This window comes from Zingiber officinale, chromosome 8B (genome assembly GCF_018446385.1).
Source record: "Zingiber officinale cultivar Zhangliang chromosome 8B, Zo_v1.1, whole genome shotgun sequence".
NCBI lineage: Eukaryota > Viridiplantae > Streptophyta > Magnoliopsida > Zingiberales > Zingiberaceae > Zingiber > Zingiber officinale.
Genome location: NC_056001.1, coordinates 36,096,815 through 36,110,169, shown reverse-complemented (window position 1 = coordinate 36,110,169; position 13,355 = coordinate 36,096,815). Strand labels below are relative to the sequence as shown.

The window sequence follows — 13,355 nt, the reverse complement described above, 5'->3', positions numbered from 1 at the left end:
TCCTCATTCTATCATCATATTTTCTCTCTCAACATACTTTCTCTCTATTTATTCTCTCTCATCACAAATTCTCTATCATTTTATCTCTATATTCTTTCTCATTATTTTTTCTCTTCATTCTCTCCTCATTTTTTTCATCATACTTCTCTCTCATTATACTTTTTCTCTCCTTAATCTCTCTCTATATTTTATCTCATCACACTTTATCTCTCTTCATTCTTTTTAATCACTCTCTCTCCTTATTCTCTATAATCACATATTTTTTTTTTGTCATTTTCTCTTTGTATTTTCTCTCATCACACACACTCTTTCTCTCATTATTTTCGCTCTCTTCATTCTCTCCTCATCTTTCCATCTTGCTGTTGGAATGTACACTATAAGCCTAGCTTTTGTATGAACATCTATTTTGAAATATTTTGAAATGATAATCACTTTGGTAAAATGTCTGCATTTTATATTTCTATATATGTCAATGCAGTTGCCTATTTAATTTATATTGTAGATAACATGGTGTGTGGTATCACACAGAAGATCATGTTATCGGTTCCTTATAAATTATAAATAGTAGCCCACAACCAAGATAGATTGAGACAAATCATTAGAATGATTATAGTGTAATTTGGTATTAGTCTGTCTTGACTATAAAATTACACTAATACACTATGTGTGTATTGAGCATGACCGTCTGAGGTTGTTCGATTTGTACTGACTATATAAAAGAACAGAACCTCTGTTATTATGGATGTGTATCCTCTTAATCCCTATATAATAACAAGCACGTATACTTAGTATTTATTTCTTTAACTTATCAATGAGCGAGTTTTATTTGTTAAATAAATAAGTCCGATGAGTTGGGAGATAATATTATTTATATGGTGTGTTGTTGATTATAGAAGGAATCTGTGTCCTAATTATTTAGGTTGATGATGTCCCCTTGAGGAGCTCATAAGGATTATCATGTAAACCCTGCAAGTAGACTTAGTCCGACATGATAATAAAGTTGAGTGGTACTACTCTTGGAATCAGATGTTAATTAATTAGGTTGTCAGTAACTCAATTAATTAACAGACATACGATATCTTAAACACGGGGAGATTAACACACTCATGATAAGAAGGAGCTCATATTGTAATATGAGATTGGTGCGATAGTTTAATAATAGCCCTTTAGTGGTATGAGTTATTATTAATGGACTTGGGTTGAATGTTCGAGCCGAACACAGGAAGCTCAAGCCCATCAGGAGGCCTAAACCAATTCTTCCTCTAGGTCTCTGTTGTAGCCTCTATATAAAGTCTCACATCCACTCATCCACAACTTGGTTTTGGTTCAGTTTTTTCTTACCTTCCGAGGGCCGGGGACAAGGCTATAAGAAGGAGTAAGTGGTGTCCCATAAAATCTAATTTTCCCACAATTCTCTTCTCTCCTCCTAGGGCGGCGACACACATCCTCCTCCTTGTGGGCGGTGCCCCTCACCTCCTCCCTCCTTATGGTCGACGCCCCTCACCTCCTCCCTCCTTGTAGTCGGCGCCCCTCCCCTCCTACTTGCTTAGGGCCGGTGCCCCCTTCTCCATTGGTGGTCGGCGGCTTTAAGAAGAGGAAGAAGAGAAGAAGGTGCCCCATCCTAGAGCTTTCCTTGGTGGCCGACGGTTTGGAAGAGAAGAAGGGAAGGGTGGTTTTGTCTTGGTAGATCATCGCCCACACGACGTCCAAGAAGAGAAAAGGAATACGTCAGAAAATCAAGAGGTCTTTTAGCTACAAAGGAAAGGTACAACTAGTTCTTTAATTCCGTTGCGTAATTAGTCGAGTTTTCTTTGTATCGATTTTGAATACCAACACAAGAGGCCAGCGATCTTATACTTCGATGAAGGTGTGCTTTGATCCATCAAGAACTTGCTTGATTGATCAAACACATGTACGATCGAACATACGGGTGGTCAGGAAATGTTTTGTATTTGTACAGGGAAATTTAAACTGAACGGAATTCCAGCGCCCTTCACATACTTTCTCTCTCACAATACTTTCTCTCTCCTCAATCTCTTTTACCATACTCTTTCTCCATATTTTCTCTCATCACACTTTCTCTCTCTTCATTCTCTTCCACCACACTCTCTCTCCTCATTTTCTCTCGTCACACTTTCCCTCTCTTCATTTTTTATAATTACACTTTCTCTTCCCAATCTTTCATTTTCTCTCATCATACTTTCTCTCTCTTCATTTTTTCCCATCAATTTTTCTCTCTCAACACACTTTCTCTCTCATCATACTTTTTCTCTTCTCCATCTCTCCTATCACACACTCTCTTCTCATTTTCTCTTCTCACACTTTCTCTCTCTTCATTTTTCCATCATACTTTCTCTCTCATCATATGTGTCTCTCACATTCAACTTTCTCTTACATCTAATTTTTTCTCTTATTTTTTTCTAAGGGTAAAAATGAAAATTTAGATTCATTCCGATTGAAAATATTCAACTAACCAAATGTTATTTTTAAGAATGATACCTAAACTCATACCCATTCCTATTCCTATTTCATAATACTATGATATTCATTTTCATTTCGATTCCTATGATAGAACCAAACATCACCTAATTTGTCATAGACGTATGTTTATATGCGGTTATTGTAATATATTAATTAGGAAATTTTTAATAACTGTTTTTATTAGATGGGTTAGTTTGCCAATACTTTATAAATCGAAATAACGATAATTTTAAATTTTTTATAATAGGGATTATTTTAACTTTAGAGTTAAATGAAGAATTCCCTAATTTTAATGAGTAATTACCAATATTTTTTTATTTGGGTTATTCAAAGAAGAAGCGACGGCGAGGGAGCGTGTCGAGCAAGCGACCGCTACACGTGGACCCCCATAAGTTGGCTCCGCTGTGCTTATCCGGACACAAACCACCATTTAAATATAAATATTATAATAAAGATATACTTTTTAGTTTTTATATTTTATGTAATTTGATAAGATTCTATTTTTTTCTATTTATTTGACATTGTATATTTTTAAAATTTTAAAACAAATATTTATTATTAATTACGATAATAAAATTGTATCGTTGAAACTCTTTCATATGACCCGAGAACCGGTCGTCATTACGAAGATCGCCGGCACGTGTCTCCACATCCCGGTTTGGTGTCGTGCTTACAGGGCGGATCGTCCCGTCCCGCATTATCCTTGTTCTCTTGTGAAGCGCCGAGGTCGGAATGCATAGACGAACACGCGTTGTGCAGCCATTGGATTAGCCAGAAGGGCCCGTACACTGTGCTCTATCTTTTTCTTCTCCCTCCCTTTCGTGCCGCTTCAGCCATCGTTTTCGCTCCCCTCTCGACCTCCGTTATCCCATAAACCCTAAGCTTCGATCGCCACTCGCCCCGCCTTCCCCTCTCACGAAGGTAAGAATACGGCTTTCGGTGATTCGATCGATGGGCTTTTCATGCTTTATCTCGTGGTTTTTGATCATGGCCGTCGCTTCCATACTGTTCTTAGGAGTTCGCTTGTTTCCGTTCTTGCTTCTGAATTTGGAGTTTATGGATCGGTGATTACACTTATTGGATGAATTTTTAATTCTATCATCATTCCCCTTCTGCGTTCCTGTAATGTCGAACATTTTGGACTCTCGTGAAGGTGTGATCTTACGCAGTAAAATATTGAGCTTATGCCAAAAAAACGATTTTTGATGCTATATTTTTTCCTCACAAGTATTTTTGTTTTAAAAAAAGATTTATGCAATTAAAGTTCCGATCCCTTTTATAGAGCTTATTTTGAAGAGCTATGATTCGTGCTGTGCTGACGGAGAATCTTATTCTAGAATGGAATAGTGCGACCAAAAAAGGGTTATCCTATACTGCTTAAAATACATCAGAAGAACTAGTATAAAAGGGAGAGGAAGAATTCATCATTAAGGACTTGCTACTTTCCTGATGGGGGGAGCTTGTTCCAGGAAGAGAGACCTTCTCGACGAAGATGCTTTGCACAGGTCTGGAAGATACTCCAAGAGTAGCAGTGCAAAGTGGTTGCTACTTACCCTGCCCCGATGCAATTCTAATGTATCAGTTCAAGAGCAAGGGAAGTGTCCTTCCCTCATGGACTTGTGCCTGGCTAAAGTTCGTGAGGTAGTCGTCATGGTTATTGAGATATTATTTTGATGTTTTTAGTTTTGTTTCTGTTCGACAACTTCAATTAACTTAAAAACAAGTATTTTATGAAACCAGGACATCAAAAAATATGGCAGCTTTTCCGTGCTTCCAAGGGACATAAGCCAGCTGATTTTCAACGAGTTAGTGACATCTCATTGCCTCAATGATGTGTCTCTTGAAGCCTTTCGGGACTGTGCTCTTCAGGTTGATTTTCTGTTTTCTTTAGTCCAAATTGTCCATTCAATTTAATTTCCATTGTTTTGCAGGCTTGAGTAACACAATATCCAAAAAAAATATATTTATATCATTATACAGTTCTAAGATCGTGGTGTGGTGCTGCTATTTGGAGGAGGCCTTTTTGAGTTTTTCCTTGAATTTGACTGAGTGGAAACTCCTTGTACTTGTTATCACATTTTTGAGATTTGTTCCATGTTGTGTGCGTTCTTTCTTCAAACTTAGAAAGATTATTTAGAGTGATTTTGCTGTTCAATGGAAGATTTAGAGAACTTATGTTACTCTAGATCCACCTTGTTCAATTTGGCAAGCCTCCTAAATTGTGCAATGCATTAATCTTGTGGGTGATATCACTCTTACAAATTGCAGATTGTGTTTCTTTTTGTTGATAGTCTCAATTGTCTGCTGTTTCATCAGGATATTTTGATTGGAGAATATCCAGGAGTCAAAGATGGTTGGATCGGAATAGTTTGTTCTCAAGGGGAATCACTTCTGTCACTTGATATTTCTTGCTCTGATGTTACTGATACTGGCTTGTCTCTCCTTAAGAAGTGTCCCAATGTCCAGAGCTTGAAATGTAACTATTGTGACCAAATCTCAGACTATGGCCTAGGGCACTTATCTGGTATCTCCAGACTTCTTCTCCACATCCTCCTATATTTTCCTGATTTTGAGAATCTTACAGAATTTGTTTATACTGCTCACAAAGAAGACATATTTCTGTGTTCGTGATTAAGGATTTTTTTTAGCACATTAAGTTTTGCATTCAAACCATTGTAGTTTGTATTAGTGAAGTTATGCATTCAAACCATTGTAGTTTGTATTAGTGACAATTTCCTACCTTCACTCGGGCTTCCTAATGTAGGGTCATATCTTGTACTTTGTATTTAATGTTTATGATACAATACTCTCTTTAGAAGGGGAGCCTTGGCACAACGGTTAAGTTGCTGCACCATGTGGCCATGCGTTTGAGTCGCGGAAGGCACTTTTTGGATCTTCTGCTACATAGGTTCTAAGCCGCTCTGTGTTCGATTACAAATCTTGACAACTAGAGGGTTTCTCTTTTATCTGATGTCAATTTTGTAGTATGTCATAGAATGTCCACTGTATACCATCAGTCATATTGCTAAAGATGCAAAGCATATTATTCTTGCTTATCTTATTCATTGAAATGAAAATATTTGTCCCACGTTAAAAATTAATTGCCTTAATAATTTATTCTGTTTTTATTGTATGTTTCCATGGTAATGCATGTTTTTTTCCCAGGACTTTCAAACTTGACCTCCTTGAGTTTCAAGAGGAGCAATGCTATCACTGCTGATGGAATGAGAGCTTTTACCAACTTAGTTAACTTGGTAAATTTGGACCTTGAGAGATGCTTAAAGATTCATGGAGGTCTTGTACATTTAAAAGGTTTGAATCCATACAGTGGATCTCGGTTTCTCATGTTGATCAAATATGGTGTTGTTATCACAATAAACAAGATTTGTTTTCCCAAATAAAAGCCTGGCATTGATTTAAAAGAGAATCTGAATGACTGATGTTAACAAATTGACACTACAATTCAGTGGTGGTTTCTTAGCTAGCCGATTCTTTTCTTGTAAATTTATAGCTGTTGCATTTTGATAAAAAGAGAGGAAATTTTAAGTTTCTCTTCTCTTAAATGTTTAGTCATGTCAAACTATAAACTTAACAATTCCTACTAAACTAATTGTCTATGAAGTTCTTGTATACTGTGAAGGTTAAAGAATCTCTATGTGTTAAAAATATATAGACACAAGTCACTGACACCATTCTAATGTTTCACTCTCCTACTTTTCTCCAATGAAGATGTTAGCATATTAATTGATTTAGGATTTTGAAAATTCTCTTTATGATTTTGCATTTGCTACTAAAGACCTCATTGCTGTTATTTCTTTTACAAATTGGACCTATTCTATTGGATTATAGTGATATAATGTTCCTACATGATCTTTCCTGCAGATTTAAAAAAGCTTGAATCTCTTAACATCAAATACTGCAATTGTATAACAGATGCAGACATTGGATCTATCTCAGGTTGGCCTTTATTTGGGTTTCTTAATGTTCAAATATTGCAATTTCAGTACACTATTTTCTCAGTAACTACCCTCTCCAAAGAGAGACTATATAAATGGATTCTTTGTTATTTCATGTGTGCAAAATCCCCCGTTCAAGTTTTATGCAGCTTATTATTTGTCACATTTTCATTTCAGCTTGGCATACTCGTTCCTTCTCCTATAGTTAGTCCTGGGCCTTTAGAACTGCTATTCAGCTACATATGTAAAACAACCAAGGACAAAAATGTGTACAGCTGAGCTTACTTTCTATGATTTAGCATGCTTTTCCTTCTGCTGTTGGATAATATACCCTAATCAGCTCACTATGTGTTATTTCATAAAGAGGAGGTCCACTGTCATCTCCCCACCATCCTTTTTCGTGTTGCTCTTTATCTTGGTTTAGTATTGTTAGTTTGTCCAGTAGGTCTCATCAATAAAACTTTTATTTTTTCCCGTTCATTGTTCTAGGTCTAACAAGCTTACAGGAGCTGCAAATGTCGTGTTGTAAAATTACTGATGCAGGCACCACTCAATTGAAAGGTACCACAGGGTGAACGTCTCTTAGTACTTGCACCTTGATTTTTTTTAATGTTTTTTTTTATCATCCACTTTGGACATTGAGGAAAAACTCCGAGAGATACGTTTAAGATGGTACGGACATGTACTTAGACGACCAATAAATGCTCCAGTTAGGCGATGTGAAACTATGATAAACATGCATATCAAACGAGGAAGAGGAAGACCAAAAAAGATTTGGTTAGCAACAATAAAACAAGATAAAATTTATTTAAATATAGATGATGATATAATAGGAGATAGAGTTCAATGGCGTAAAGGGATTCATACAGCCGACCCCACCTAGTGGGAAAAGGCTTGGTTGTTGTTGTATCCACTTTTGACGTTGCTTTTCAACATTATCCTGTTTCGTGCTGATTGGTGCACGTATATGTCTCATTTTCATTTTGTGTAGGTTTATCCAAACTTGCTCACCTGAACTTGGAGGGTTGCCCACTTACTGCTGCTTGCTTGAAAGTTATATCAGGTTTCTCTTTTCTTTTAACCTGATAACCATGGGAATAATTGTTAATGAATAATTACTTGGACAGTAGTATCTTCTATGGGGACCTTGCTACTCATTTTCATGTTCAAGTCACACTAAGCATCATCTACTTTCGTTTTATATGCTGTTTTGAATAATTTCGGTTACACACTTGCTTGTGAACTACATAAGATCCGTTTCACACTTTCACGTATAACTACACAAATTGTGTTATTTTAACAGTGATTCAAGAGAATATTGATACATGCAACCCATATTTAAAACTATATCATTGCAATATTCTATCTTTTCATGTGGTCCTCTATTGTTCTTTTGATTTTTATATTGACTTCATTGATTGTAAGAATTGTAGTTTTCTTGTTCTTTCACAGGCTTTCCATCAATGATGTTTCTGAATCTGAGCCGTTGTAGTATATCTGATGATGGAAGTGAGAACTTTTCTGGTGAGTTTTTCTATCAATGTCAAAAACGTAGATGGCTTTTGAGCATGTAAAAATGAAGGTCATTCTTTTTGAATCTTTTCAGCATTATTAATGTACCATGATCCCTTAAGTATCTATTCTACCCAATTTAGCAACAACATGAATCGTTATCAAATTGTGTTATAACTATATCCTAAATGTTTTTTTTTTCTTTTTCATTTTCGAGTTGTTGATATTTACTTTCAAGCAATTGTAAATTTGTTGGAAAATTAAACCACTAGAAAGAGTATGTTAATGTACTCAATATCAATATTTGCAGCAATTCTCTTCTTCTGAATGACTTTATTTACTTCGTTTGATGACTTGATGAAGATATTGTACACATTGGGTTGCACGAGTTGATGTACTAATATTTTTTTATTCCGTGACATAATGGTTCAGAGTTTAATCGTTTGATCAGTTACATGTGCAATACATGGGTCATTCAACTGGTAAATATTAAGAATTGGAGCGTGCTTGCCAATTTGTCACTTGGTGTGCCACTTGACTATGCTAATTGCTACTTTGTAAAGCAACCATGCTGAAAATTTATCATTGTCACACTCCACTTAGATGAGAGAACTAGCCTATTAAGTTGTTAGATCCAACTAGTAGCCCAAATCCGTAAGCCAAATTAGTAGTAGCTTGTTCATCTAAGCCTATAGAGCTCCTTTATGAATCAACTACTGACAATGAGGTACTAAACTGAGGTGTCACTTGGTGTGCCACTTGACTATGCTAATTGCTACTTTGTAAAGCAACCATGCTGTTTTAGTTTCGGAGAGAATTTATCATTGTTGTCACACTCCACTTAGATGAGAGAACTAGCCTAGTGGCCCCAAATCTGTAAGCCCGAATTAGTAGTAGCTTGTTCATCTAAGCCTATAGAACTCCTTTATGAATCAACTACTGACAATGAGGTACTAAAGTGAGGTGTCATAATTGTTTTGGTCTAGTTATTTTCATTTTTCATATGCTAACTTTATCACAATTATTGTAATGCAGCACTTCAGAAGTTGAAAGTACTTCAGAAACTGAAAGTTTTGAACTTGGGATTCAACAACATTAGTGATGCATGTCTGGTGCATCTTAAAGGTAAAATCTCATTTGGCATTATCACCTGACTCTTCACTTCTTTTTTAACTTCCGGCTGTATTGCATTGGCTGGCACCATTTAGCAAGATATCATTCTCAACATGATTCTCGTGGTTTATGGAATTAAGGATTGTCTGTCATGCTACATTTTTCATGCTCCAATTTTCAGCTTCCAACTCTCTTGCTCTGTTGTCTTTTTCTAAGTTGGATTGCAGTTCAAAGTAATCAATGTTTTGCTCAATATAGTACCATCTCTTACATCTCTTATTCGTATGGCTTCATATATCTCGAGTTCCTTGATTTGTTGTTGCCTTTTTCTGTCTTTAATATGGTAGCAAAACTTTATCAACACTTGGAATTTCTGAACCTCACTACTGTGAGTTTTTGATCTAAGTGATATATCATTCTATTGAGTTTGCTTAATTGTTGGTAAATTGTAGATTTGATCAATTTGGAGAGCTTGAACTTTGATTCTTGTAGCATCGGCAATGAAGGATTATTAAATTTGAAAGGTTTGTGTTACTTTTTCTAATTAATTCAAGTTGTTAGTTACATGCATTTCACCAACATGAAGCTTTGTGTAGTTTTTTTCCTCCAAAATGAAGTCAGCGGACAAACTTCTATGACTTTCTTAATATGTTTTCATTATGTTTCTTCTCTATATTTTAGTGTGATTTTATTTTAATTTTGATCAGTCACTTTGATATGAGTGTAGCATGTAAAATCTTGGTTGAGCAACATAAGTAAATGCATATCTCAACTGTGAAACTTATACTAGGAAGAGAGTGAGCCAGCAGTATACTTCTAGGTGTGGAAGCATCTTCTGCTGGCTTTCCATTTTTTTTGTTAGAAAAGAAAAAGGCATGCATTAGGTTTCATTTTTGACATCCTTTGGTATCGTTTATGTTCACAGACAAGTTCTCATCTAAGCTCAAGGAAGGTAGGAAATGTTCTTGTACCTGAAATTTCTACCAATTCATTTTTTTCTTTCTGAAATTTTAGGTCTGCTGAAATTAAAGAGTTTGGAGCTATCAGACACAGGAGTTGGTAGCAACGGTCTGAGCCATCTATCGGGTATGATTGGTAAACTTAGGCACGGTGCACTATTTTTTTGTTGGGTTATGAGCTAACGTCGTAGTGGCAATTGCATAGTGACTTTATCTTGTGATAAATTAATTTCATTACTTCTTTGCCTGCAAAAATGTGAGATATCAGTAAATGTTTGCTTGTTAAACCTTTGAGGTAACATTAGAAAGGCATGCTAATTAGTCCTTTGGGTATGAATCCTGTTCTCTTGGTCTTTCCCTATGAACCTAAAAATTTTGAGTTTCAACTAGATTTTGTATTTTATAGTGCTTTTGTTCCCTTTTCTTTTGGGAAATCAGAACATCTGTTTGGAGCCGAGATTGCTAGTTGGATATGAATATAAATACTCTGATAACCATAGAAATCTTTCCCGGCAATATTCTTGGGTTGTTCCTGATTAGCTTTCCTGCTCAAGATGTCAATGAATCTGGTTTTAAGTAAATACATATGTTGCTAGTATCTTTACATTTATAACTAAGAGATCATTGTACTTTCGGTTTATAATGCATTCAGCTATTGATAGCTTCTCTAAGGTTTTCCAAATTGTTTGCCTCTTGGATGAGATTTGTCGTTCTATGTTCTCTGATGAGATTGAGAGCAGCCCTTTATTCTATGCATTACTTAGTAATTGCCGTTTTTGCCATTCGCTCGTTAGTAATTGTACTTGATGTGCCTGATTGGCAATTGCAAATTAACAAATTCATTGAGCAGTTGAGAAAAGGAAATGAACTTTAGCAGTATCTGAGCAGGAGTGTTCTCTCTATTCAAAATGATCCATGTCTCTGTGGCCATTGACATAATTCTATATTCTCAAGGCCAACACGCCATCTTTTTCATCTGATCTACTCTTGGTCACTTGGGAACAGCATTCTCAGTGTTATCATGAGTATAAAAGTATTCTTGTTACTAATGAAGTTGGGACACTTTTCTCATTGACCATGTACCAGATGGAATCATCTTTGACTGGTTTAACTCGTGAGTTTTATTAAATGTAGATAAACAATCTCGCTCGGAATGGCTGAATGGTGTTCTCTGATGTTATGTAATTGTAGTAAAGCTATTAAGTTCAGTTACATAGAACAGTTTCATCTATAATGATCACACCATTGATAGCTGAGTGTTTATCTATTCTTTTTCAGGGTTGTCCAATTTGGAAAGTATAAATCTATCGTTCACATCAGTAACTGATGGTGGTTTGAGGAAATTGTCTGGATTAACCTCTATTAAATCACTCAATTTGGATTCTCGACTGATAACAGATGCAGGGTTAGCCACAATCACTAGTAAGATCTGTTCGAGTCTTGTATTATTCCCTAATATGTTGTTTTCTTGTTTATTATATGATTACCAGTAAGATCTGATAATACTGTTTGTAATTGAGGTTCTCAATTTATGTTCTATTGCTATCTTCTTTAATGTAAAATATAAGTAGTAATTTGCACGATTATGTTTTGTAGCTTGTATAAATTAAAGTCTGCCCCAAACTTTACAAGCAACTTCTGTAGTGTTTATTCACTATGTTCTCCTTTATTTTATTATCCTTATCTTCAAATATGTTTTTCTCACATTACTAGGGAGTTTTCCTTAGATGCTCTTTCATTTCAGTACATTCTAATAATACCTTCCCGGTAATATAAATATTGATAAATATGTCGTTTACTTAATTAGTTATGTGGCATGATGCAGGTCTTACTGGATTGACCCACTTGGATCTTTTTGGTGCTCGTATCACAGACTTCGGCACAAACTATTTGAAACGTATGTGAATTAACCTACTTAAACGTCTTCTCTTTTCTTGCTCGCTGATTTTGGTATTTTGCTTTATGTTTACTTTTAGCTCGTCTAATTCATCATGGCTTATAATTTCTTGACGTGAAAACGAGAACTACGATAGACTAATAGTGGTTGGGGTCTTGCATTTGTCAGACTTTGATCTGTTACTTTAGATTAATCTGTTGTCTTATAACGCTGGTTGAAAGATCAATTGTTGGGATTCTAAACTCTCTTACACATTCAACTGAGTAAAATCGACAATATGCTGATCTTGTTAGAGGATTATGATTTATCTTGGCTTGGTCATTCCATTTATCTCGATCTTTCTAATAGATGAAAGAACATCCTAAAATTTTGCGCGGCGATGATGTTGTCTCTTGCAATTTGGTCAGATTTCAAGAACCTGCAGTCCCTTGAGCTATGCGGGGGCTTCATAACCGACGCTGGAGTGAAGAACATCAAGGACCTTAAATCTCTTACGCAATTGAACCTGTCACAAAACAGCCACCTCACAGATAAAACACTCGAACTGATTTCAGGTTCTTAACTGTCTCAAAAAATAAATCAATCTACTTTCACATTTGTATGTCTCAACAACTTTCCTTTGATTACAGGATTGACCGGACTAACTTCACTTAACGTATCAAACTCTCGCATAACGAACACTGGACTGCGGCACCTGAAGCCATTGAAGAACCTGCGATTGCTCACCCTGGAGTCGTGCAAAGTGACTGCCAATGAAATGAAGAAGTTACAGTTGTCTGCCCTTCCAAACCTCCTCAGTGTCCGGCCTGAGTAAGCTCAGTTCGAAGCCACCACCCCCTCCTGTAAAGTTTTCATCTGCACATGCACACTGTCGTAGGAGATTCAGCCCGGCAAAGGAGACTACGATCAAAATTGTATATATCGGTGTGTTTAAACTCCTGGCCTGATTTTAGTTTAATCTAATGACGTTGAAGCATCAACTGGAAGCACAAGAGAAACAAAACGGTGTTTCCTCACTTAAAGTATCGTCTGTCAGTAAATAGTGTACATAAAGCATCAATTAGCATTGAAGCAAGCTGCTCCCAGTGTTGGAGTGTCTAATGTTCTCTCAAAGACAATGCAGGCTGATTCGCTCGGGTCACGGAGCGATGGTAAGAGGTAGAACAGATTTCAATACAATAATGTTTTGAATTTGTTTTCAGGATATATTATATGTAGGTAATGTTCCAACTATGATGGGTTGTCTTGGTTTTTCGGATTTAGTCTGAAGGTAAACTTCCATGGGGATGGTCATTCTCAGATTTATTTTGGTGGTGGAAGGTAAATTTATTATTTTAAAAATTAATTAATTGGAAAAGCTGGATATCAGAATTAATAAAATAAATAAATAAAACAAGGCAGGTTGACCATAATAAAACGCGTAATTGTCGGCAAACT

General features: G+C 36.0%; 1 protein-coding gene across 2 annotated transcripts; it reads left to right on the top strand.

Annotated features, from left to right (window-relative positions):
• The first annotated feature begins 3,228 nt into the window (after positions 1–3,228).
• LOC122014810 (F-box/LRR-repeat protein 14-like) lies at positions 3,229–13,151 on the top strand. 2 transcript variants are annotated; one of them, XM_042571245.1, is made up of 16 exons: positions 3,229–3,402; positions 3,819–4,122; positions 4,222–4,350; positions 4,798–5,005; positions 5,647–5,793; positions 6,364–6,438; positions 6,927–6,998; positions 7,429–7,500; positions 7,890–7,961; positions 8,985–9,074; positions 9,515–9,586; positions 10,077–10,148; positions 11,300–11,443; positions 11,847–11,918; positions 12,326–12,472; positions 12,548–13,151. In XM_042571245.1, the coding sequence occupies exons 2-16, from the start codon at positions 3,931–3,933 to the stop codon at positions 12,730–12,732; spliced, it is 1,749 nt and encodes a 582-aa protein (XP_042427179.1). In that variant the 5' UTR covers positions 3,229–3,402; positions 3,819–3,930; the 3' UTR covers positions 12,733–13,151. The 2 variants fall into 2 exon arrangements, with proteins under 2 accessions (XP_042427179.1, XP_042427180.1); XM_042571246.1 differs by having other exon boundaries at positions 3,764–4,122.
• The last annotated feature ends 204 nt before the right edge of the window (positions 13,152–13,355 follow it).